Source organism: Lagopus muta, chromosome 2 (genome assembly GCF_023343835.1).
Source record: "Lagopus muta isolate bLagMut1 chromosome 2, bLagMut1 primary, whole genome shotgun sequence".
In the NCBI taxonomy this organism is placed as follows: Eukaryota; Metazoa; Chordata; class Aves; order Galliformes; family Phasianidae; genus Lagopus; species Lagopus muta.
The window spans coordinates 39,956,903-39,984,218 of record NC_064434.1 but is presented as its reverse complement, the minus strand read 5'-3'; the positions used below and the strand labels follow the sequence as shown (position 1 = coordinate 39,984,218).

Genomic DNA, 27,316 nt, shown 5'->3' with positions numbered 1-27,316 from the left:
GGACAGGTACTCTCTTTGCTGGGTTAAGAACTGGCAGCCAGTCACGAGTGGTGTTCCCCAGGCTCAGTGCTGGGGTCTGTTCTGTTTAATATCTTTGCTGATGACCTGGATGGGGATATTAAGTGCACCCTCAATAAGTTTGCAGATGATACCAAGTTGAGATAGTTGGAGTAGGAAGACACTTCAGAGGGACCTGGGCAGGCTGGATTGTTGGGCTGAGGACCACTGGAAGAGGGCATGACTGAGTGCCAGGACCGGCATTTTAGCCACAAGCCCAAACACTACTGGCTTGGGCAGAGTGACTGGAATAAAATCTGGAAGAAATGGACTTGGGGGCTCAGTTGAACATGAGCAAGTAGTGTGCCCAAATCACCAAGAAGGCCAATGGCATCCTGGCTTGCACAAGAAATAGCATTGCCAGCAGAGAAGGGAGGTGTATTCAGCTCTGGTGAGGATGCACTTCGAGTACTGCGTTCATTTTTGGGCTTCTCACTACAAGAAAGACTTCCAAGCTCTTGAGTGTGTCCAGAGAAGAGCAACAAAGCTGATGAAGGGTCTGGAGCACAAGTCTTATGAGGAGAGGACTGTTTAATCTGAAGAAGAGAAGGCTCAGGGGAGACCTTATAGCTCTCTAGAACTGCCTGAAAGGATGCTGTGGGGAGATAGACATCATCCTCTTTTCCCACCTATCTAGCAATAGGAGCAGAGGAAATGGCCTCAAGTTGTGCCAGATTGCATTCAGGTTGGATATAAAGAAAAATTTATTCTCTGAAAGAGTGGCCAGGTGCTTGAACGGGCTCCCTGTGAAGGTGGTTGTGTCACTGTCCCTTTAGGCATTCAAGAAACATTTAGGGAGATAGTTTAGAGGGGAAATACTGTGGTAGGTGAATGCTTGGACTGGACAATCTTCGAGGTCTTTTCTAACCTTGGTGATTCTGTGCTTCTGTGTTCTTCTCATGTATTCTATAGCAGTGACTAGATCAAGCTACAATATTCTGAATCTGATAACCGCTTCTTTCTAGAAAAAAAAGGAGGAGTAAGAGAGAGGAGGAGAGAAGGGTGTCAGAATTCACTACAACTTTTCCTAAAAGAGTGTTTTTGACAGACAGCAAAAGACAGTGTTTCTGTGCACAGAATTCAAACACTGAAACAGTGAAGAAAAGAGAGAAGAAATCCTGTTTTGGGATCCTGGTAAAAACCTTGGCAGTTCAGTCTATTTATAGACAGCTGAGGCATTTGTTTTGGTGTGTTTATATTATGTCCATTAAAGAAACGTACATTAAGGAAACTCATTGCAATATGATCTTTAAGCAGACAGATTAATTAGAAATGTTATATTGCTTATATCTCTGATTTCTTTATTTCTAGATGCCTTTGTAAGCATGCATAGTTCAGAAATATACCTGGTATACCCAGCAAATCTTGGAAACCTCACTACAACTACAATAAAAAATTATAGAATCATAGAATCATAGAATCACCAAGGTTGGAAAAGACCTAAAAGATCATCCAGTCCAACCGTTCACCTATTCCCAATAGCTCCCACTAAACCATGTCCCTCAACACAACATCTAAATAAACACCTAAATAAACATCTAAATAAAGCTGTGTTTTCTGCTCTTAAAGGTACATGGCACTGTTGGAGAGCCTTGGTGGATTTGGGTAGAAGACCCTACTAATGATCACATTTATCATTCAGAGTACTTCATCATTCAGAAAAAACAGGTAATGTATTTTATTCAGAATCTCATAGCAAGACAAAAGTCAATTCAGTAAGAAATAAATTTGTACAGTCAAACAGAATTTTGCACTAAACAGAAGCAGAGCTTTCATTTTCAGATGTTCATTTTAAGCCTGGACTTTCAGAAAGGTGTTTTCTAATTTTAGATGTCCCTTTTTTCGAAAGTGGAACACTTCTAATCAGATGAAAAAGAAAAGACTATAATGTTTTTTTTCTGTTAAAAGAAAGGATGAAGAGTTAGTCTTGCCTTGAGGTAAATGGAAGCAAAATTTATTGCCAGTGATGGACTATCTTATAGCTGCAAATATCTTGCATTTGGAGTTGCATACATAATTATTGCTTTGTATTAGTAATACTTATGAAAGTGAGGCAATCTATGTGATTTGTCAAGTTACTGATTTGTCTGTTCAGTAATTATTTTCTACACAATGTTTTCACTAGGTCATTACTAAAGAACCTCAACTGCTGGTGTTTACAATCCCAATATTCGAACCTCTGCCTTCTCAGTATTACATTCGAGCTGTGTCTGATAGATGGTTAGGAGCAGAGGCTGTGTGTATCATAAATTTTCAACATCTGATTCTTCCAGAGAGACATCCACCCCACACAGGTATTTGAAATTTGATCATTTTCATTCCGTTCTTCTTGTTTGCATTGATTTTCCTTACAATAATGTAATAAATCTCTAACTCGTTCTTCATAATAGAGAAGTATGTGTTATTTCATTTTCTCATAATTGTATTATTGATACTATTTCTTCACTTTTTAGAGCTCTCTAAAATTTTAAAATCCAGCTTATTTTGACTCAGCATTATAGCAGATCTTTTGTTATTCCAGGTTCACCAGAGAAAAATTGAAACTGACAATAAAATTAGGCAAATATGTGTGTTACAATATGTCCTAGTACTTGTAGTCATTACATTTCTTGTGGACTGGTTCAAAATAATTTTAGCATGGAAGGTTGCATTGTAATTGGTATTCGGGAAAGGAAAAAATTTTGGAAATGGGCAACTTCACTATTTTTACTAGCATGAATGCATCATAGCAAGCATTGTTACAGTACAGAACATCTAATTTCAACTCAGCACTGCTGATCAAGTCATGGCCTTCCCCTCCCCCTCCTTTTTAACACTTGGCACAGAAGCATGTGTTTGTGTTTTGCTTCTTTTTTTCTGGATATATAAATTGCTTTGTACATTCATTGAGCCTGATGTCACTGTAAGACCTTTCCACTGTAATTACATTTGGCTCATCTAGCAGTCTGTGAAGTGACTGCCTTCAGAAATACTTCATTCTCATACGATGTTGTCCTTTGGCATGCATAAATTCACATGTGTTTGTGAAGTGTTTAGCTATTGTTATACTGTACCTACACTGTCTGGAAAAGCATGTGTAACCTTTTTATCTAATTGACTGATCACTGACTACTATTCAGAAGAAACAGAAAGATATTTACACATCACCAGTTATGGAGCCTCTAGGATTTATGATAATTGATTTCAATTCCCATCTGGTTCCCACTCAACAATGAAGTACATAGAGGCCCTGCTAGACAGAAAACCTTTCTCCTCAACGGAACTCCAGAAATCAGTTTTACTGGGAATGATAAAACAGCCATAAGGTATCAGGGAAAAGCATGTGAAGAATATTAGGCATAATTGCCTCAGTAGATTTCATAACTCCCACATCATACCTTTATGTGAAGCACCCTGAAAACAAAATGAGACCTCTAGCCACAAAAAGAAAAAAAAGAAGAAAAAAAATAGAAGACCAACTTCAAAGCAAGCATCTGCATAGCAGAATCAGTGCAGTCTCCTTAATTTGGTAGGTTTCCAAATCCAATTTGGTTATATATGTCATCTTCCAAATTCCATAATCTAATTGTTTGGATAGCAGATGCCCTCAAGATATACTGAGAGTCATGTATTGAAGGGCTGTTTGTTTATTTATTGAGATTATATCTTTAATGACATGTTTAAAGAATTAAACTCAGAATTTAATTGTTCTCCTCTGATTTGCATTACTCCATTAATTTAGAAGCTCCAAAGAATCTTAGCTCTTCCTTCTTCACTATAAAGATCTTTTTCATGAATCTGAAATATGCAGACTGCTGTCTTCTTACTCCTCATTCTGTTACCATAAGATGGACACACACACATGATCTAGAATAGTGAGTTTAGAACTTAGTACAACTGGAAAAAAGTAGCTGTCAGAACTGTAATAATTCAAGAAATATCTGATCTGTAAAATCAACTTTTCAGTATTCCTCATGGAAGTTAACAGTAGCCCAGTGTGAATTCTATGTGATATGAGATATTAAGTAAAGCCATTTCCAGTGGAAGCTTTCCACTAAGATGTTAATATTTTTAGCTTCATGGTAAACTGTTATGTGATGGCATCTGTTGTCATGCACTCATGATTATTTTGTGTTTATAGAGCTTCTAGATCTTCAACCTTTGCCTGTCACAGCCTTAGGACATCCAGAATATGAAGTCCTCTACAAGTTCACACACTTCAATCCTATCCAGACCCAGATATTTCATACTCTATATCACACAGACTGTAATGTTCTTCTTGGAGCACCTACAGGTTCTGGAAAGACTGTTGCAGCTGAATTAGCCATCTTTAGAGTTTTTAACAAGTATCCCACATCAAAGGTTTGTAAAATAGATTTCCTAGAACCATTTAGTATATGTTTTCAGCAGCCCAGAAGCCTAGGAAGACTATTGGAAACTGAATTTTGCTTTCTCCAATTTATAACTGTCTGAATACAAAATGCATATGTTTTTATTTCAAGTTTATATATTAATCAGTGTGCAATGAGTGTTAAATATGAAAACACACCATACCAACGTGCTAGTTTTCCTTTTCTATAATTGCCTGCTTTACCTAAGCTGTTTTTGCTTAGCCTTTAATCTTCTACTAGCAGTAATTCTGTTTTAAAGCAATTAGTTACCCTCCATGTCAATACAGCTAGCTCCATTCTCTCTCATATTTAAATAAATAAATTGTAATTAATTACTACAAGCCTATCCTCTGTTACACCTTAAAACAAATTGCCTAAAGCTCAGCATTTCTGTTTTGGGGAGTTTTGTTTTCAAAGTGAATATGTGGCTGTATCATGACTTAGACATCTCGTCTTAGGTACTCACATTTTAGCTCTAAAGTCTTTGTTTGTGAGATTTAATCAAAGAATAGCCTTTGAATCGATCAGAAATAATGTACATAAATCACTTATTTGTCTTTGAAATCTTAGTATCTTCAGATAATTTGTTAGCCCTGGCTATGATAAATAAAGCTCAGACTTATTTTCGGGTTATGAACTGGACATATGAAATAGCCATTTTTTCAAGGAATATACTTTTTTAGTTCTAATAAATACAAAAATCTGGCTATATGTTCTAAAAAATACATATGAATTCTTTGTGCAGCAGTTTCTTCCTGCTTAGACCTTCCTAGAGGTTCAGAATATTTAATCATAAATTTGTAAATATATCTGTATGTCAAGGTATTCCACCCTGCACAGCGAGCTTCTTTGAGGACAATATTATGTCATTTTACTCAGAGTAATCAGCTTTATAATTTAAGTTGTATTTTTTTTAATAAGTAAGTGACATATCTAGAAATTGGGTAAGATATTACATGCTGGAAATTCTGATTGTTTTTGTTCTAGAATGCATGTTTCCAGGTTTTCTAGTCCTGGAAAATATGGCTTTATTTATATATTCAGTGGATTTTTATATTAAGTAGTGCAACAAATATTTCCAATTCAGTGAGTTATTTGTTTGTTTCTCAGTTTATTTGTTTGTTAATGGCTCAATAAACAAAGTGATGTTTTCAGATTTGTCTGTTTTAAGTATAGTCCTCGTTTAGGTAATTTGAGGGATATGTGCTTTAATTCATTTGCAGATAACAACAAAATCTTGCAAGTAACGTTTTCTTTTCATATTGGTACAATTTAATAAAAGTATCTTTTTCTTTTTTTTCTTTTTTTTTTCTTTTTTTTTTTTTTTTTTTGCAGGCAGTGTATATTGCACCCTTAAAAGCACTCGTTCGTGAGAGAATTGAGGACTGGAAAGTGAGGATTGAAGAAAAACTTGGTAAAAAGTATGTTTCTCCTTACCTAATCAAAGAAATGAGAAGCAAAAGAACAGCCCATCAAGTATGGATAAAATCTACAGAATACTTTTGAGTATTTCAAAATAGATTTTGCTTGTATATAATCCTTCAAATTTCTAATAGTTAAGAAATTTTAAAATGCTATCAGTAGTCATTGTGAGAAGAAAATCAAAAGTGAAAAAAGAGGTACACTTTGATGTCTACATATTTTCGTTCTCATTATTTGCCAGTAGATCAAATATGAAGCTGAGACTTCTCTCAGCAGTGTTCTCGGTAATTGAAACTGCAATTCAAAATAAGTATTTAATGGAATCCTGATCTGTCAAAGATCTTGTAGAAGTTATATGAACTATATACCAGCATTCATATATTGTCTTTCTTAAATAAAGTATGGAATATAGATTTGTTCCTTGGCCTCATGAATTTTTTGCTGATCTTCACAGGTGTTGGAGATCAGCTGTTACTTTATGTCATATAAGGAGTACAGTCATGTTGATGTTTTCCAAAGTTATACTTTCTTGAGTTAAAAAATATATGTATATATTTTTTAAAGGATATAATGCCTTTCGCTCTCCTATATACAGATTTTTTGTGAGTTAAAACTCAAAGCACACTCTAGTATTCGATAAAAGAAGGTACTACTCAGTGTACACAGAATTACCAGTGAGATTCCTGCTGTTGTCATAGCAGTAACTTATTTACTGGCAGCACTTGTTTAGTTGTTGCTGTTATTTAATGATGTGTGAGAATAAGTTATTTATTTCATCATTTTAAATTATTTTCAGGTGGTATTTCCTTTTTGAGATTGATTTTAGTATTTGTGACTTAATTGTTGATAGAAGAGGCACTTTACTTTGAGGGATTTTTATTAGATGTAGAATGTGTTACAGAAATGTCAAAAATATTCAGTCTAAAATGATGGATCTCAAATAATGTCTGTAGAAATTGAAAGGATAATAAAGTAAAACAGTTGGAAGAATTCCACTAATATTCCCCCAAAAATGACTTCAGCATAATTTCTGCTCTACTCTTGATGGAGCTTCACCAACAAATGCAGATATGCTACAGTTCAGCCTCATTATTCAAACCAGAGATCTACACACATCAGCAGGCAGCAACTTGTTTTAGAAAGCTTTTGTGCTATGACAGGATGTTGTGAATCTCGTTGTAACATAATATTTCTGTAGTATCTTCATTTTGAAAAATAAGCAATATATTTTTGGGGACTCATATTCATCCTCTTCATTTTTTGTAGTGTTGCAAAGGAATGATATTTGGTATTTATGTGGTATTAGCTTGAAAAAATTTTCATCTCAGAACAGCTTTGAAAATCTTGTTAGAAGTATTTGGTCAGAAACAATCTGATTTTGTATAATTTTGTTTCTTCTCTCTTTTAAGCATTAATGTTTGAATGCTAAGATGTTCTGAAGCACTACGAAGCCAGTTTTATGTAGTTTGAAAAAATATCTTTCTTGATTACAGGGTTGTAGAGTTGACTGGAGATGTGACTCCCGATATGAGAGCTATCGCTCAAGCTGATCTGATTGTTACTACCCCAGAGAAGTGGGATGGTGTCAGCAGAAGCTGGCAGAACAGAAGCTATGTTCAGAAAGTTTCCATTCTCATCATAGATGAAATCCATCTGCTAGGTGAACATAGTTTTCTTTCTTGTTATTTTTTACCAGAATCATAGCTAAATTTGAAGAACTGTGCTTGCACTTTTTTTTTCTCTCTGTTTTTCAATGTACTTTACATTTACTAGGGGACGAGAGAGGCCCAGTACTGGAAGTCATTGTGTCTCGAACAAACTTCATCTCATCTCACACAGAGAAGCCTGTAAGAGTAGTTGGCTTATCCACTGCATTAGCAAATGCCAGAGATCTTGCTGATTGGCTAAATATTAATCAGGTATGAAAAATGTTTCAGAAGACGTATTTGTGCTGCAGGAAAGCAAAACAGTGATTTATAAAATAATTCAGGATTAAACTTGAAAAAAATGTTTTCTTGCAGATGGGTCTGTTCAATTTCCGACCTTCAGTACGTCCAGTTCCTCTAGAGGTACACATTCAGGGGTTCCCTGGCCAGCATTACTGTCCTCGCATGGCTCGCATGAACAAGCCTGCATTTCAGGGTAAGTAAGCTCCCAGACATTTTCCCTTTTAACGTATAAGCAAGATTCTGAGCACTTTTAGCAGTACATTTGCAGCACACTTACGGCATGTATTACTGTCTGTCCTCTTGGCATGTATACGAGGAATCTGCATCTGCTAATGACCCAAAGCTATTTGTCTGAAATGTAAAGAGCACTGCACATGCAACATATAATGGTGGAATGTAGTGTATTTAGAACATAAGAATAAAATTAGTACTAATGAAGGGAAAATAAAACATGTTTCCTTTTAATGTTTGACACCATAAAGAAACATTTGTGTAAAAATATTTGAAATTTAGAAAGCAGTAAAACCATTCATATTATTAATCTGCTGAGGCTCTTTCATATGGACCACTGTATGTAAGCATTAAAAAATTGTAAACAGAAGTTGCAAGTCAGGCTAACCTCACATAATTCTAGTTTCAAAGCAATAACCATAAAATTCAAAATTTGTAGTGCATCCAGATATGCTTCTGTTTCCAATTTTTTATTCGCAACAAAACTAGCATGCAGGATAGATTTAAGAAAAACTCTTACATTTTATTGGAACATATTTTATCTTGGTTGCATAAGGAATATTTATTATATCAACTAAAAATAACCTCCAGTATAAATTTTCTAATGTGAACTGTTGTTGATTCTGAGGTGACATTTGTGAGGTGACTTTTTAGCTGCTTTAATTATCCTTATGACAGAAGCAAAGTATTGATTGTGGACTAGAGACCAATCTTGGCAGCTCAGATTATTTACACCTCCACAAGAGCATTGTACAAAAACACTAATGAACAATAAATCTGTCTTGGGCTGTTATGCCACACCTGTTCCAGAAGCAACAGAAATCCATTAGATGCTGGGCTTTTAAAATCTATAGATATACTGGCATATATAATTGTAAGGTATAAATACACATTGATTATCCTTTTTCAATAATCTCACAATTATATAGAATGTGCAGGATAGTATTCATAACTGAAGAATGATGTGTAATGTTGTACAGTATGAAATAATTTTCAGAAATAATTCATTAACAAAATAGATAGAATGAGTATTACATGAGAAGACAGAAATGGATTTGCTGAAAGCATATTCAATGTACATACAACTGTCCAGACTTCTAGTGCTTGTTGATGTTAAAAAAAATCTGTAGACTTTGTCCCCCACTTGTTTGCCACGGTGTAGTGAAAGCTATAACACTTCAATTTATTCCTTATTCCTGACATCATAAAAAATTGGTGGAACCTGAAACTTTTGAAACATGGACAGAGCAAGAAAATATTTTTTAAGAAAGTCCTAAGGCATAATTGGTTTAAATGTGTCACAGTAATTAATAAACAACATTTCTTTGTTCCATGATGTCCACCATAAGCTATTCAAAGGTTACTCTCTGCCATTTAAACCTTTTTTTCTATTTTTACTGCATTGAAATGATATTTTGCAGGCAGACCTGAATTTATGCAGTCTGTAAATCAAGTCAAACAGAAAGCAAGTTTTGAGCCTTAATGGCACCTAGCCAAAGACAACATAGCCTAATAGCTTAGAAAAACATAACTTATTTATTGGGCTAAGACAGAGAAATGCTCAATCTTTGAAGTCTAGAAAGCTTGTCCAGCTTCTGTGTTTCATTTTCTTTTTTTTCTTTATTTTTTCTAATTGCTTCTCTTAAATTTTTATATTAAAATGATACCAAAATAACAGAGCAAATTAGCTCAGATTCAGGAGCATCTATTAGCAGAGGTATTACAGAGTATATCAACTGTGTAGGTATTACAAGCAGAATTTGTGGGTTTTGTCATTAAAGAGCCCAATTCTCAAGTTCTGTTTTTCTCAACAGCAATTCGAAGCCATTCTCCAGCCAAGCCTGTTCTTATTTTTGTTTCATCCAGACGTCAAACAAGGCTTACTTCCTTAGATCTGATAGCTTTCCTAGCTACTGAGGATGATCCCAAACAATGGCTGAAGATGGATGAAAGAGAGGTAGAATAATATTACCTGAATTAATTCTGATTTTCTGCTGTCTTATTGATGTCCATTTGAAAATAAATTAATTTGAAAACAAAGGGTGATTTGAGGGTAAATCTTGAAACAGGTGTTTCAAGTGTGTATTAAAACTAGCATTAAGGCTATTTAAACATCTTTGCAAGGTCTGAATTTAGAAAGCAAATTATTTTGTTTTTCCTGCTCATATATTCATGCCAGTTCCATTGTCCTATACAACTTACATCACATGATACAAGTCTTTAACATAAATACAAAACATACAAGGAGCAGAACTATGTTCTCCCAGGTTTACAGCCAGAAGACTGGCATGTTGCTGTTGAATAGGAATTTAAACCAATTTTTTTTCATTGTTTTTCTTTTCATGCAATATAATCTTTAATTACATTTTCTTGTATTGTTTCTCCTAACAATTCTTTAATTTATTGAAAAGAAAATGTTCAAATAATAAATATCCATTCAATATTCTGTTTTGTTTGCATTCTACGAAATGTATACTAAATTTTATTTAATGATCTCTGTTCCACACCTGGTCTGAATACAGAACTCTTTATTTCCTTCTGGATTAGTGGTAGTGATTCCATTTTCCATCATTGCTTTGGAAAAAACGTTGTTCAGATTTCCTGTATTTTGGAAGTTAACTTTCTCTCACCTTCTGTATCTGAATTTCTGTGTTACAACCAAAACACAGCAAAATATGTGGCTCATAACTACTGTGTAAAAACTGAATATTCAAGTTATGTGAAACATATATTTGTATACCAGAAATTATATTCCAAAAGTACAGATTTTTAGATAAGAAAGAACATTTGCCTTTGCTCTTCAAAAAAAAAAAAAAAAAAAAAAAAAAAAAGGATATTTTTCTCTGAGATAAAGCATAACATTTATGTGCTGCCTACCTTGGATGGATTTTATAGGAGAAAATGGATGTCTTGGCTGACAAACTGCTAGTACTAAAACATGTCTTAATCTGATGTTGCTTTTCTAATTTTACAGCTTCCATTTAACTTGCTTTCTTGAGTTTCATATCAAAATTATTACTGCCTAATAGAGCTTTCTAGTACCTTGAAGTGGTCTGCTGTAGTAATCTCACCTACAATTAGAATACACAACGTGCAGCTTGCTCCATATGACTTGCATTCATCTGAGTAGCTTCCCCAGGTCCTGTGAGCCCCCTACTGTCCCAAAAAGAATCATATCTGAAGGAAGGTTCTTTGTTTATGCATGAGAGACTTTCTGGAAAAGGGTTTTCTATTAAAAGTATTTGAATATGGGACTTCCTGTCTTGTACCCTGTTAGAGGCTAGATATTTTCATCTGTTTCAGAACATACCTCTGAAGGTTTTGAAATAGGAGCTGACAAGGGCAAACAGTCTGTCTGTTTACTAGTTTGATAAATTGGCATATGATTTGTATTTGAATTAATAACCTGAATGTTTGGAGCATAACAAAGATGCTTACCATATTATTGAGTTACAGTTATATAAATACAAAACACTGGGGATTATGTCCACAGTTCTAATATCTTACCAATATCTTGCATAAAATAATTGTATGAAGTTACGAAGTACCTACAAGATCAAGTGGACATTGCTTTTCATGCTGGTAATCAGGGAACCAGTTTATAGTTTTGTGTTTCAAATGAGCAAGCTTCATTAACCTGAATTTCATTTGTCATTGAAGCAAAGGACAAAACTATGGTAATGCAACATGCATGTATTGCTTAATTATTTATATATTTATAATATATATATATGTATATAAATATAAAATAGATATTATGTTTTTAATTTAAATATTCTAACTTTAAGTTATATTAAATTCAAGCTTGAATTAGGTGAAATATGCAAAAATCTCTTTATTGCTATATAATTTTTTACATACTAGAACTAGTTAATACCTTCTCTACAAAAGCTACAATAGACACTACCTATCCTCAAAACTTTCTCACATAATTCAAGTGTTTCTCAAGTCCATATGAGATAAAAATGGACCAGTTAGAAAAAAGAAATCGTTGTTGTCGTTTAATCATTTTTAAAGCCTGGCAGTTTATGTTTGTCTTTTGTAGACCAATTTTCATTGAGGGGGACTTAAAGACAAATATTTTAATGTGAAAAACACTAGTAGTTGTTAATTGTAAAGTGTGTTGAGATATAGGAAATTTTTCATAAATGGGTGCATACAGTGTTTACAGGCTTTATGACTGGTCTTGGCACTCTTTCGTTCATCCCTATTTGTACGATATTAATTTAGATCAATGTAAAATTCTGTCAAGAAAACATTGGTTGTATTCATTTGATTGTGTAATTTATTTTGCTACATGATGCCCAAGGGTTGGGCATCATGCTTATGTTATGCTTATATGTATGCTTATATGCTTAACATATGCATTATGCTTATGTTAGCTTTCCAGTAGGCAGGTTTTGTAAGGCTACTTTGAATGTTCTAAGCAATGCTATCCATAACAACATCTGGGAGAGTCATACTGAGGTAGACACAAATTCTTAGAACCACTGAAAACAGTTCTTCTCTGTTAGGCAGTATGGCATCTTTTCAGTTGTGGTAACAGAGAGATTCAGGATTTGTGAGGGATTGGAATGGGAGAGATAAGCCAATGTTTTGTCTTTGGTGTGTGTTTATCAGCTGGATTATCATCTTAGTTTCCTTCATCTTCTTTGTAGATCCTGTAGTTTACTGAATTTCTCTCTGCTGTGGTAGCCCCAAACAGACTTTCATTTCCATCTCCTATCTATGGAAGCCCATCAAGGCTTCTATTCGTAAAACTCAAGATTACTTCTCTTCCCAGTCTTCTGGGATAGTAGTAACAGGCAAAGCTGCCTTCTCTGCCACACAGTTCCAAGTATCAAGTTCAGATGATATTTTAATTAGTTATATTTCAAAGGACATGAACTTCTGTGAAGCTTCTGGAATACATATCTGTGTATATAATTTTACATACAGGAACAAATTTTCATCTGTTGCCACCAAAGTAGACAGAAGCATACCTGCATCATGAGGAAATCACAGATCTTCTCTCCCTTAAAGGAATCAGTGGTCTAACAAGTGCAATTGAATTATAGTTGAAAAGGAGTTTTATTCTACTTCCATCTACGAAAAATGTATATTGCCAACAATTCCATTCAGTTTTGGAGAGGATTCTTCCTGGATGTTTTTCCTGGATTTCATATCTGATGTATAGTTTCTTGCTCATATCCTTGTTCCCATAGTACTCAACTTGTTGAAAGCTATTGAGAATGTTGAGACAAGTCAGTCCTCATAGGATAAGACAGTACTTGATAAAACTTGTTGTTTCTAGCACTGGTTGTTTATCCTGTTCTGCTGGACTTGTTAATTCACAAAAACAGATCAATTTAATAGATTCTATTCAAATTAGTCTCAGGCTGTATGTATGATTTTCATTAAAAAAAATGTACACTTAAGTATCTCATGTCTAGTTTAGTCTGAGCAAGGAAACCTCCAAAAATGTGCTTAGGCGTAGCACATGCAAAAATTCTGTTGTAGCAGTTAGTTCTTCAGGATTTAAGCAGAGCTGCTCGCAGTTTGCCGAAAGTAGAGTCTGAGTCTTTTGAAGAGATACGAACAGTTGGCTATCCTAGAGCCTTAGAGATGCATTGCCTTTTTTTTCTTTCTTTCTTTCTTTTTTTTTTTTTTTTTGTAAAATGCATTATCCATACACATTCCAAAACCAGCTTTTTATCCCTTTTAAAATGTGTAGTCCAACACAGACTTTTTTTCAGCAGAGTGAAGAAACAGTTGCTGCCTTTGCCATTTTTGACTGTTTGCTCTAGTTTCAAGGACTCTTCAGTAGGCATTGCTCCGTAAAGATCTTCCTCAGTATTACTTACGAGGCACAGGTGCATCATGACAGCAGTGCGAATAGGCAGTGCATCTCAAAGAGAAGACTGCCCCTCTAAATTGAGTAATTCCTCTCTTCTTTTTATAGTTCATCCATGTCAGTGGGCCAGCAGATGCCAATGAAAAAATAAAACCTTATGTTTACCCTGCTTTTTTGTGTAATCTTGAGATGATTTATAAATCTGCATGAGTTATAAATCTGCAATTACTAGCTAAAATTCAGACTTCAAGCTGTCAGCCAAGATTGTCATGTTCAAGCTTGTGACCCATTACTTAACTTGTTAAAAGGGACAACAGCTCAGATTATCCTTTTAAAACAGAGTGCCACCAGTTTGTGATGGTAAGCTTGTATGTGATATATACTGCTCTACATCTGGAGCTGTCTGAAGAGGAACAAGCTCTTCTCTTTCTATCGGTGGTGGTGGTGGTGGTAGATGTTGCAATCTTTGTAGAATTTCTTAGAATTAAGTTTTTAGTTTGTTTATTTTTCTGTAATGTTTTTACTGCTTTTTGTTTTAAATCTAAAACAAAAGTACAAAGTAGTATTTATTGTTTATTGTTTGGGGATAAAATGCAGTTCTTAACAGCAAACAAGCAAAGCATTTTCTGGTTTGCTTGGTTGCTTTTAAATAAATTTATTTCCTGGCCATATATTTGGATTTTTTTCTTCTGATATTTGCACTACAAGAGAAGAAGTGTACCTACGTTTACAGCTTTAACTTTAACCACAGTGATTTCTGCATTCTGCTCTGTGCATCATTTTACCATCTGCATCTTGTTAATGTTCTTTATGAGACCTCTAGAAATAACCAAAATCCTTTAGCACAAGCATACCTGCTGTAATATTCCATAGCATCCATACCAAGGAATATTCAGCACCCACTGAACACAAGGGCACTTGACTGAAGGGCATTCATTGACTCCAAAAGAATGAATCAGGCTCGTACTGATCGCAAGATTTTAGAGATGTGAGTGTATAAACATGTGTGCTAACTGTGTGTGTGTGTGTGTGTGTGTGTGTGTGTCTACAGTATGTGAATATACGCATAGACATATGCCTCAAAGCAAATTAAATTTTACCATAAAGTTGTGTTTTGTAGTGCCGAAAAAAAATAAATAAATCAAGAACTGTAGGAAAGACAAAAGATGACGTTTTCTTCTCTAACTTTTAAATCAAATAACCTGTTATCTCCACGTTATTGCTCTGAAGAAGTGCTGTGCTATCAGACAGGGACAGAAGTATCTGGTCTGTATTATGAATAGATATATTGCCATCTTTCTAATGAAGAGTTAGTTTTAAAGTATAGATTTTAATAATATATTTAAACTATTTAAAGCTTTTCTTTAATATTTCTTGAAAAATCTTATCTGAAGCGTTCTGAGCATTTTGTGGTGTGTGGGAAATTCCTGGAGTATGAGAAGTCAGATTTTAATTTTTTAGGATGACATATTTTTCTTATCTTTAAAGATAGGAAGGTACCAAGAATGATTTCTAAGTGTTACGCTCATTATAGAAGATCAGCTTCCTCCTACAAGATGTTGTTTTTATGACACAAAAGTGTGTCATAAAAAATTAACATTTAGTTATAACAAGGAGATGTTTTTATTTCACTTAACATCTGCAGCAGATGTGAAATATGTAATTATTTTTTTAAAAGACTCCATAACTTTCATGATTCTTTTGTTTGGCACATCTTTCTTCTATTGGGCATTTTAGACAATTGATAAGCATTATTCAGTGGCATATGGTCTGAGTCTGACGTGCTTTGAAAAGAGTACAGAGTACTAATAATGAGGATTCTGTGAAAATGGGAAAACCAGCACAACAGATATGCTTTGAGAAAGTATGGGTTTTTAGCATCTTGAAACAATATATCACACTCAAAGGGACAGAATTGGGCTGCACAATCTGTTAGCTCATTCTTGTCCAATCTGGTCTCCTCCTTTCTTTTGGAGCCAGCATTGTCATCAACTTGCTGAATTATACTCTGACTGGAATGTATTTCAGGCACAGGGTAATGTATCTACTTAAATGGAATCCTATCTTTCTACAAAAGCTTTTTAAGTATAATAAATTTAAAAAATAAAAAAAGTTCTATTAGCTTAAAGTAAATGGTTCAACAGTTTACATATGTGCAAGAACAAAGAAAATGACTACTTACTAGTCTGAGAGAAATCTAGCTTGTTCAGAGATTAGAATATACAAGATCAAAATGAACTATTTTTCTATAATAGATATTTTGCAATACCGTATTTTGCACTAAATGTTTCTTGGTTTTCAAAGATTTTTCGTAAAAAGGTGAAGTCCTAGTCAACTCGATGCTAGAGGAGAGCACAGAAGGGGGTTTTTTTTGTGTTCATCAGGAGATTTGTGAAAAAGAGCAGAAGCTTCTCCATGTGGGCCCAATCCTGCCTGTTTTGGAGCCCATGGAAAATCCCTCCTTGCAATAGCTTCCCTGAATCAGTGTTACAGGTGTTCTGTGTTGTTGGGTTTTTTTGTGTGTTTGTTTCCTTTATGTCAGTAACATGTACTTTTCCTTATTTTAAAAATTCTGTAACTCTTCGACCTTGTTTGAGTTGACATTGCTTTTTTTTTTTTTTTCGAAAGGAGCAAATGAAGTTGTAACACTGTGGAAACATTTGACTTGTTTTATAGTCAAGATGGTGTGTCTGTTTCTGCTTAATGAAACTATTAATTGCACCAGCATTTCTTAATAAAAAAAAAAAAAGATAATATTCTTAAAACTAAATTGACATAAGAGGGAGTTATGTTTTTAAATAAACTGTCATGAGAATTTTAAGCCTTGGATTGTGCCTATGGGTAAAATAGTTGTGTTTATTACACTGATTTATGTGAAAGTAAGAGGTCAGCTAAAAACGACTAGGATTCCCTGCTGCTAAAATGACAGGATAGTAGTACATGTGCCAGCTCTCCTGCTAAGGGTTTTTTAGTTTTCTTGTGGTAAATTACACTGCTTTGCAGGTATGACTAACAGCACCACAGGCCACTGCTGTAATACAAGTCAGAGGGAAAAAAAGCAACCACCGCTGATTGTAAAAGCAAGAAGAACATCTTTGAATAAATTCCCAACTGTGTGAATTTAGGATGTTATATACTTGAAGCTATATGACAAAATGGTTTAGCTCAGGTTCTGTGCTGAAAAAAAAAAACTAATGCTGTAAAACTGCATGTGCTGCAGGAGCAGTCTAATTGCTCTAGACAAATCCAAATCAGCTAATTGGATCACTGTATTTTCTGGAGAAAAAGGAATTTTATTCATTATTTTCCCAATATCAAATTCTACTCACGTGAATAACGAAATGAATGTCATTGGAACTGACTTGTTCCTTTGCATTAAAGATGTGATTGTCATAAGGTGATGAATCTTGGTGGGGAGAATAAAAATTTAATTTTCAAATCAATTTAATTTTTAAAAGCAATTCAATATATTTTGTCAATTTTTAAACACATAAATTAAGTAAATTATGAATTAATAATGTCTTTTCCTGATATTTCCTGGTGCTGTTTTCCACTTTTTATCTGACATGCTCATCTCTGAAATGTATACATGACACTCTGAGCGCTATACTAACACCACTTCATAAGTCTGGGGAGTGTGGGGGGTGGAATTAAGCTTTAAAACACTTGAATATATGGTTACTAATATAGCTGATCAACTACTAGTTACTGCTATAGCTGGTGGTCGTAACTGTAGAGAAAAACAGTACACAGGTTCTCGTTTTCTCCAGTTATTTTTTGTCTTAGAAGGAGAAATCTTAAAGATGGGTCATAATTAATGTTCTCTATGCTACAGTCACGGCTACATCCTCACTAGAGAAGTCAAAAGTTTACTGATTTTATCTAGAAAGATAGATTTTATCCTTTAACATATCCTCCTTTCATTCAGTTCTTTTCGTTCTCTTCTGCTTATATACCCTTCTTGTTGTTTCCCTTTCCTAAGCAGACTTATTCCGTCTTCGCTTCTCTGTCTATTGCTTTTTCTTCCAGCTTCCTTTCCTTTCAAAGTTTTATAGTCCTTTTTACTCTCTTCTGTGCATCCTTTTCTCTTACACATGCCAGGATGGAGGATAGTGTAAAGAACATCCATACAGCTGCATTACAAAAGAAAATGATGTTTCAGGGCTTTCATTAGTTCAGACTGATTGGACAAAGCCAAGACTTAAATAATATTTTTGTAAATTTTGCGCTGTCACTTCAACACAAGACTTTTTAAACTGCTTTGTAATTTGCTCTTCCCAACATTTTTTTTTTTTAATGCTCTGTATAGACTCTTACAGTCTCTGGCTTTTTTTTTTTTTTTTTTTTTTTTTTTTTTGTAATTTTAAGGGATGCTACATGTTAATTGGGCTTAGGTACAGAAGCAATTGTATTAATAATAGGGTCTGACAATTATAAAACCTAGAAAACGTTCAGAGAAACTTACAGTTCTGAAATTGAGAAGTGCAAGACCTCAAAGTGGAAATTATGCTATAGCACTGCAGTTGCACAGCTTTCAAAACTCAGTGTTTCGTGATACTCAGATGAGGTTAGACATTTTGCTTTTAAAAAGAAGGCTTTAAAGTTTAAAGACTATTTTCCTTAATCCTAGCTATACGTCCTAGGTTAACTATGAAAAATGCTGCCTCTAAGTATGCAATATCACTGTGCCACTGCTGGTGGCACCAGGAAACCACTAATAAGAGATGAAGTTTAAAGGTTCCTGGCTATAACAATATGAAAATCACGTAACATAATAGATGGTCTTCAAAATACAACAATGGAAAGAGTATTGTGGGGTAAAGTCACTAAAGAAGACAAAGTTACAAAGCTTGTATTTATTACTTATGAGGTGCTTTTTGCAGAAGTAATCTACAAAAATAGTGGAGTTTATTATGGAACTTATTACATGAAAACTTAGGCAATAAATGTAGAGAGTAGTTAAAAGGTTTCCAGATAGTCATAGACCTGAAAAGGGGGGGGGGGGGGGGGGGGGAAGGAAGGAAGGGGATGAAGCAGAAAAATAGAAAAATTAGCTTTTTAGCTAAACTTTTAAATTTGAAATGAAAACATTTTCTACATGTTGGATTTTGCTAATCTCAAAACATTAACTTGAATTTGCATTTCAGCATGTGAATCAAGAACTTTGTTCATGGATAATAATTGCAGAATTATCAAATTGTAGAAACATGTCTATCTTTTCATAGGCACGACAAAAACAAATTTATTTTTCAGGATTGTTGTGTTATTGGTTGCATGGATTTCCTATATTTTTATACCAGAAATTAGACTAACATTAGACTAACACAGAGCAGAATACACAGCATTTGCAGACCATCACAAATTTTTCAGCATTTTCATTTCCTTATCCATTCTGCTTAGTGTATCAATAAAGTCATGTAGCTTTGTGTTTCTCCCACTCTTAATATAGTATTTGATTTTTTAGACTGAAAAAGGCTGTTCAAAGAGCAGACCATGTTTTCCTGTGTGTGTAAACAGTTGGGTAAATTATCTTTGCTGTAAAAATAAGATAATAGTAACACTAAAAGTTAAAAATGTGTGAGTGTTCTTTGTTAAAATTTGTAACTATTTGCTCTGTTACAGATGAATGACATTATAGGGACAGTTAGAGATTCAAATTTGAAGCTGACTCTTGCTTTTGGAATAGGCATGCACCATGCCGGTCTGCATGAGAGAGACAGGAAAACTGTGGAAGAATTGTTTGTGAATTGTAAAATCCAGGTATGTTTGTTCTTTGCATCCTGCCGTAATGAGTTTTACATGGATTTTTAAAAGTTGGCTTTTTGTTGCATGTACCTCATTAATCTTTCTTTCTGTTTTAGGTTCTTATTGCCACAAGCACATTAGCTTGGGGTGTAAATTTTCCAGCTCATTTAGTAATTGTTAAAGGAACAGAATACTATGATGGAAAAACAAGGCGCTATGTGGATTATCCCATTACAGGTACTCACATAAATTATGGGAATGCTCATATGCTGAAATGTATTTCAAGTATATGCAAATGATCTGAATTATTTAGTAATTAACCAGTGAGAATACCTAAATTCGGTAGAGGCTAAAATTTGTGAGGATGGGTTTCTTTGTTTAATGTGAGTTGTAAGAGGACTCTTAAGGTTTTATGTGACAAAAAAAAAAGTTTCCATGTTGTAAATCTTTTTTCCTTTTCAAGTACTGCTAATGTGTATCATTCAAAATAGATATCAAGGGACAGTACGGAGTTGTATTTAGTTGTCTAGTAATTTGGATAAAAGGAAGTTTTCTCACAAACAATTCTTCATTTTTGAAACATTTTTCTAGAATAGAAACAGATTTTTAACAATGAACTTACCTGTGGTGCAAAAATTGAGTCTATGTGTATGAGTACATAAAATTTATGTCATTACTTGAGAATATACAGAAACTTTAACTAATATAGTATCTTTAGTAATACGTCAAAAATAATCAACTTAATTAAATGTTTGAATTCCTCATTTGATATAGTCTTCTATTGCTTGCTACCCTCCATTAATTTCCACCTTTTCATAAGCAGCTCTGCAGTGCTTTCAACAAGCTTAGGAAACTGAACACTTGAGGAACTTATTGCAGAGTTCAGACAGGGAGAATATTTGTCTGGATGGTACGAAGCTTGAAGAATGAAGACAAGCTAAATTTATTCCAGGTTTCCTGTTCTGTTTTCTCTTTTCATAAGAGAAAGTTTATTATGTGATCCAGCACTGTGCTAGAGATGTATTCACCTAAAGACAATCTAAGTGTTATCTGTAATGTAAATAGAGATCTTGCATCTTTTTAGCCTCTCATCTTTTTAGCAAGAGAAGCTTACTAATGAAAAAAGTTCAAACTGAAAAGAATACACAGGTTACTTCTCTGAATATCCCATCATGATGTTAATTTAGTGCTTATTGCTCTTCAGGAAACTTGAAATCTATTTCCAGGCTGACTGTCTTGTTCAAAGTTCTGTTATGACCTGGGATCTTAACCATACACACTTGCATTTTGTGACATACTGGCTTATGTAAACTGCGTACAAACAGCCTCTGTAGAGAACTGGTATTTCATACTTCCTGACTGGAAGAACAGTGGCAACTACTGGATGGGGAAAAGTGCTGAGGAAAGAAACCAACGCATATTTTAGACTTCACATTGAATCTGTGGGACTGTAATATAAAGTAATAGGTAAAATAATGTTTTCAGAAGAAATTGGAAACTCAGTAAACACTGAAGCCTTACTGTGCTGTTTTAGAAATATTTTGTACAAGTACTCACAAAGGCATTAGGAAAGGTTTGTGCTTTCATTGTTTATTACCTTTTTGATTTGAGATTACTTGCATAGTGGGGTTGTTCAGGTCTTTAGTTTTATATAAGACTTCCTGGGAATTCTAACAGAAGTTAACGTCTACAATTTAGATTTTGTTGTCTGCACTGCAACAGAAAGTGTAGGTTCCTTATTTTATGAAAAAATGTGCTGTGGTTTAGAGCACTTTTAACTTTCTAGAGACTATTCATATATTTGGAAATCCTATGAATTGGTAATACTGTTTTTCAGCAGTACTTAAATGAAAATTTAAAGTTTCTTTTGGAAATATTTCCAAATGTTCACAATACTGTCTTTAGTGCTGCCCCCAAATAAGCCTTCACTGTTCCATCATTAACTTGACTTCTCCCTGCTGAACTTGCGTTTTTGTATTAGGGATGTTTTGACTACAAGGAAGCAGCAGAGTGCAGAATGAATCATTCTGGAGTACTCAGTAATTTCAAAATAAGTAAAAGCTCTTCTTTCAGTGAAGTCAGAGGTTTTGGGGAGGACCTGCTTTTAGTTACCAGACACTCAGCCAGTTGGATAGTATTTGACATTTTGGGAGTTTAGTTCAGTGGTTAAGAGCCAAGTAGCATAGAGTCGGTAGAAAAAAATATAGATTTGGAATAATTATGTGTATATATATTATGTGTATATATGGCAAAAGTCATATCCTGATTCTTTTTTTTTTTTTTTTTTTTTTTTGTAAATCCATTTTCTATGTGGTATTATGCAGAATTTAAATCACCATATTAGAATAACAAGAAGTTTCATCTTCCCCTTTACACACACCTATTCAGAAATATAATTTTCAAACTAGTTGCATTTTATATTTCGTGCTGCTTCTAGATTTACAAAACAAATGAACTGATTTTAAAAAATTAGTGTCCAATGTAGTTTTTGTGTATAACAAGTCAAAGTGTTACTGAAAACTTCTGTTTATCATCATTAGCTATTTCTCCTCATTGTCCATTCCTATGCCATGCTCTATACTTTCTGGCTTGTCCTTTTTCAACCAAATACGCAGATGACCACTTGGCCAAAAAGGTTACTTTGCTTCTGAGGCCAAATAAATTCTTTTTTAAAATGCCAGGTTCTTCAAATTACATATCCTACAGGTAGGATTCTCTCCCAGAGAATGCACAAAACGTAAGTTTTAACGTAATGATTTAAAATTTACTTTTGATCTAATTCCCATTGTTTCTTCCAACTTAAATGCTGAAGGCACCAGGAAGGGATCAGAGCTCTTCTGAGAGGGACAAAGAAAAACCTATGCTGATGCATTTCTCAGATTGTGAAAGGAAACCAATAAATAATAAGCATACCTACACTGGTGGGCAGTTAGCAAGTTGATTGTGTTTTGTTCAAACTAGTATTTTCTGTGTTTCTAGAAATTACTAACTAACTAGTATTTGCAGGTAAGGTGGCATAGTTAAGCTTTACCCTTACCTGCTTTTAAATTTGTATATTGTGATCCAGGGACAACTTATGATGTGAAACCCCCTCTACTCCAATGCTTTTAACAAATATAACTTGTCCTGAATTTTGGGTAGCAGATATCATATCTTTCAACAATTAGAATTTCCCTTTACCATTTTTTTCCTCTAAAACATTAAAAACCAAGAAAATTATATACAGCAGAAAGGCTTGTACTAGGAGCATCTTTTATAGTGAAGGCAAGTACTAGAAATTTAGGAAATTATATGCAGTTGCCATTGTAGGCTTCGTGAGTTCTCCTGTCATTTATTTCGTGATATCAGATGTGCGATGTATGTGAAATGCAGGGAGAAAATGGAGGAATTTATATTAGATGTAGGCCTCGGTACTACAGCAGTGGGTGGTCTTCAAGTACGCAAGAAGATAGTGCCAGAAAGAGGTCCATCATAAATGTACATGAACTGGAAAAAAAAACTAGCTATGTCAAAACCAATAGAGCATATAAAGCCAAAGAAATAATTAAAAAAAAAAAAAAATCCTTTACTACACATTATATAGAAATAAATACTTTTATTTCTACATTTTATTTAAATACATTTGTTTTATACATTGCTGTTTCTTTGGCAGATGTACTTCAGATGATGGGACGTGCAGGCAGACCACAATTTGATGACCAAGGCAAAGCTGTAATTCTAGTTCATGATATCAAGAAAGACTTCTACAAAAAATTCCTGTATGAACCTTTCCCAGTGGAATCCAGGTGAAGTGCAAGCAATCTGAAAAGCTAATCAAACTGTCAACAGTAGTACACGAGAGATACAGAAAAATAAAACATTCTTCTCCTGAGTATCTTCTAAATATCAGAGTCCTAGAGTAAAATCATTAAAAAAAAAAAAAAAAAAAAAAAAGAGTTATCTATCCTTCTATCCTTTATTCCATGAGACTTGAAGCACTGTTGTACTCTTTAGTTCATTTATAGACAATATTACAGGTGCTTCTCTGCCTCTGGTTGTTTCAAACAATAAACTGTTCTTCAAGGCTAGTGTTAGTGTGCAGGACAACTATTTGTGATCCTCACAACTCTCTCTGAAGTTCTATTACAAATTCCTAATGTGGGGAAAAAAAAAAAAAAAAAAAAAAAAAAAAAGGTGGCTTTCTAGTACTTTTCACCTAGAAAATGTGTACCATTATAGAAATTACACTAAACTTCAACACCTTTCACTTCGCCTATACATGCATGTTTTGTTGAGGAATTCTTAGACTTGTAATTAAGCATAAGCACTAATGAAAACTTTTCTCAGCAATGAGGAATTTGCAGTATTGTTCTCCTGTGGAAGCTTAGTTGCTCACTATGAACACTAATTGGATGTCTGTCTGATCAGGAAATTTTCAGGAGCTTGAGAGTGCTATCCACCTGTGAAATGTAGTTAAAATGGAGAGGTGCATTTGGAGGTTAATTCTGTGCTGCACAGACTGCCTTTTATAATTTTTTTGCGAAGTATGTGGAGGCATTTCTTTAGGAAGCCAAGCCATACTTTCTTTTCTTTTTTTTAATTAAAAAAAAAAACGATAAAGATGTAATTCCACTTAGCACAAAAGGCTAGGAATTGAACTTCTTCAAAATAATAGCTAGTTAGAAGAGCAGCGTGATTAAAAAGTTTATGGTATATCCAGACTACGTGGCACTAGAATAAACCAGGAAATCTACTCACAAGAAGGTAAGCAATGTTTGTAGATAACAGAATCATATCTTCAGTGTAACAGTCACATCTTGTTCCTCTTTGGAATACTGTAATTATTCCATACTTCTCACAGGTCATTTTGTGTTTATATATTTATTAATATCAGCAGTTTGATATATTATATCCTTCACTATATACAAACAATACTTGATGAACTTTCAGATGAAAGTTCACATGTTAATGGTAATCTCATTAAGTTTTGTGTAGGTTGTGATCTGATTGACTCAGAGGGTTGTCCTGCTCTTTTATGATCATCAAAGATCCTTGAAGAGCTTCATAGCTTCAAAAGATGAACTCTGGAGGGGTTTTTTTTTGAAGTATTTTAGTTTTGGAATGCTTTCTCATCTTATTCTACCAGAGAACAGATTTATCAGCTCTGTGTAGTACTTCCAATGTTTAAAATTAAATTTCAGATTTTTTTAATTACAGTTTTTTTCTGTAAGAGATTGTCTATGCATTAATTGCAAGACTTGAGTACACAACTTGTATGACAGGCCTTGTGCTCTTACTGGTCATGGGTTTGAAACACAGCACTCATTCCTAATTATTGTTTACTTTTGGCAATAGGAAAAGAACAGTAAGAAAAGTAAAAGGATTATAATAGAGGAAAAATCAGGCTAATCTTTGAAGATATTTACCATTCTCTGACTGAACTGCAGCCAGGCATGATCTCATTAGATACCAAAGTGAAGATCTTTGTTCCATTTAAGGAAACTAAAATAGTATTTTACTCTGTAAGAATCATTTTAAACTGTATTTGCTCTTCTGTGTTTGAGTTTAGACCCCTCTGGGTAAAACCAGGTTTGTTTGCTTGTTTTCTCCCTGCATTCAGTGAAGATGAGGAAAAATCTGGAATACCAATTTTGATGTAATTTTAATAGCCTCTTAAGTGTCTGCCAGGTATTAGATAAGCTATTGCCACTGTTTCATTTCCTGTTTGTCTTTCTGTATGATTTTCTGTTGGATTAAACCAACACGGTCATATGGTCAACATACAGCATTCAGAAGTTATCATTGAGTAGCTCCATCTGAATGCATTCCATGAATTACTTAAACATGTGCATTCTTGGTCCAATCAAAAAATAATTTGAGCCTCATACCAATATCATGTAAAGAAGATGACTGACCTTGCAATTACATCCCATCTTCCCTTCTTCTCTTCCTCTCTTTCACTGGAAAATAAATATATAATATTTTCAGATTTAAAGTAATAAACCTTTTAATGCACAAGTCTACAAACTATATTTACAACCTGTCTCTGTGATTGTAAAGTTAGCAAAATCCTCTTGTTTCCTGTTACTCAGCTTGTTAGATGTGCTGGCTGACCACTTGAATGCTGAAATTGCTGCTGGAACTATTACTTCTAAGCAGGATGCAATGGATTATATCACTTGGACTTATTTCTTCCGACGACTTATAATGAACCCAACGTGAGTACAAAGTACAAATACAATTTAATCTAAAGGTAGCTTTAGGGTAGAGTTGATCCAAAGGTGATCCTGCTGCTGTTGGAGCCTGGAATAGTTAGCGGCCTCTACTGTAGGAGCATTACTGGCCCACACATGGAATGAAACTTCTGTGCACTTTTTTTTCCTCTAAATATAAATGCATTTTTGGCAGATAACTTATGTTACATTTTAGTAACAACTATAAAATAACATTATTGAGAGGGCTATATCACCATCCCTAAAATAAAACTGCAGGTTATCACATTCTTTTAGATATTATATTTATAGTGTGTTACTTTTTAACATTGATATGTTATGCCCAGTTTTCTATAGAAAATCTACAATGATTGAGTTTTGCTAATAAATGAGAGAATAGCTATCAGCTGTTTGTCTGTGATAAAGTTTACTTTCATTAGGGGTTCCTGGCGAAACCATGTGTGCAATATTTTCTGTGATTGATATCATCCAGCCTAGTTCCAGCTGGTATGCAGATCATTCTGAGCTATTCCAGCAACTAGCCTGCCTTTGCCACAATATTGTTTCGGGTAAATGGTATGTTATGTATCATGTGATCATTCAGCCACCAAAATAATGTGTCAAATAAAGAATTAGGCACTTCCTGATGAATTACAGAGTATTGTATTTCTGAAATCATGCTACTGCTATAATGTTTAGGTGAATTTTCAGTTTTTTACAGGCAACTGATGCTAGAACTTGCAGGTGATAAAAGCCAGAACAATAACTTCCTTTAATTCTTTTTTCTGTCTCCATTAGTTTTGAATTCTACATCTAGCTTCATTCTAAGAATCTTCCACAGAACAGAATTTCCATGTAATCTTCTTGGGAAATAAAAAATGCAGTGTTAGAACTAACAAAATGAATAAATGTATGAGAAAGATGTTTCCGTCTGAGAGAGACAAACAGCTAAATTCTCTTTTATCTAGGTTAGATGAAGGTAAAGCTGTGATCCAAACCACAACTGATGTAGGAAACTGCATATTCTTTTTTAGTATAAAGAATAAGTGATGTTATTTTATGATGTCTTACTATTGCACTGCTCTACAAAATTGTTGATTTATTTTCAGCAAGCTTTAATTATGTGATGTCTCTGATAGGTAGTATTTTAAGACAAAACATATGGCTCATAGGTAAATGTAGTATGATCTTACAGGCAAGCTCTCCCTAGTGTAAAAGAAAGTTCCCACTGAAATGGATTTGATGTGTTCACTGATGGCCATTTTTTCCCAGCAGATTCTTTAATGTGTAGTGGTATGGGAAGTAAAATGTGAAGTTATCACAGTATCAATTTTTAAATGCAAGTTGTGCTGTTCAGAGGGTGTTCTATGGAAAGTGGGAAAATCTAACCCATTATTTCATAGTGATAAGCAAGGTCATTGTACTAGAAGGCAATATGATCAGATCTTGACTAGTTGTGTCCATAATGGCAGGATAGGAATGCAAAGTGAATTTTCTAATGAATTTTATTGGAATACC

The 27,316-nt window shown here is 34.2% G+C and overlaps 1 protein-coding gene across 3 annotated transcripts in view; it reads left to right on the top strand.

Annotated features, from left to right (window-relative positions):
- The window catches only part of ASCC3 (activating signal cointegrator 1 complex subunit 3), a 259,113-nt gene that overhangs the window by 183,552 nt on the left and 48,245 nt on the right, over positions 1–27,316 (top strand). For all 3 annotated transcript variants that reach the window (XM_048935766.1, XM_048935767.1, XM_048935768.1), the window contains 12 exons: positions 1,627–1,725; positions 2,183–2,351; positions 4,178–4,398; positions 5,763–5,848; positions 7,343–7,509; positions 7,623–7,768; positions 7,871–7,991; positions 9,844–9,986; positions 19,485–19,622; positions 19,724–19,844; positions 23,260–23,392; positions 25,679–25,804. In XM_048935766.1, coding sequence (XP_048791723.1) covers positions 1,627–1,725; positions 2,183–2,351; positions 4,178–4,398; positions 5,763–5,848; positions 7,343–7,509; positions 7,623–7,768; positions 7,871–7,991; positions 9,844–9,986; positions 19,485–19,622; positions 19,724–19,844; positions 23,260–23,392; positions 25,679–25,804 — 1,670 coding nt within the window. The remainder of the gene's footprint in view (positions 1–1,626; positions 1,726–2,182; positions 2,352–4,177; positions 4,399–5,762; positions 5,849–7,342; positions 7,510–7,622; positions 7,769–7,870; positions 7,992–9,843; positions 9,987–19,484; positions 19,623–19,723; positions 19,845–23,259; positions 23,393–25,678; positions 25,805–27,316) is intronic.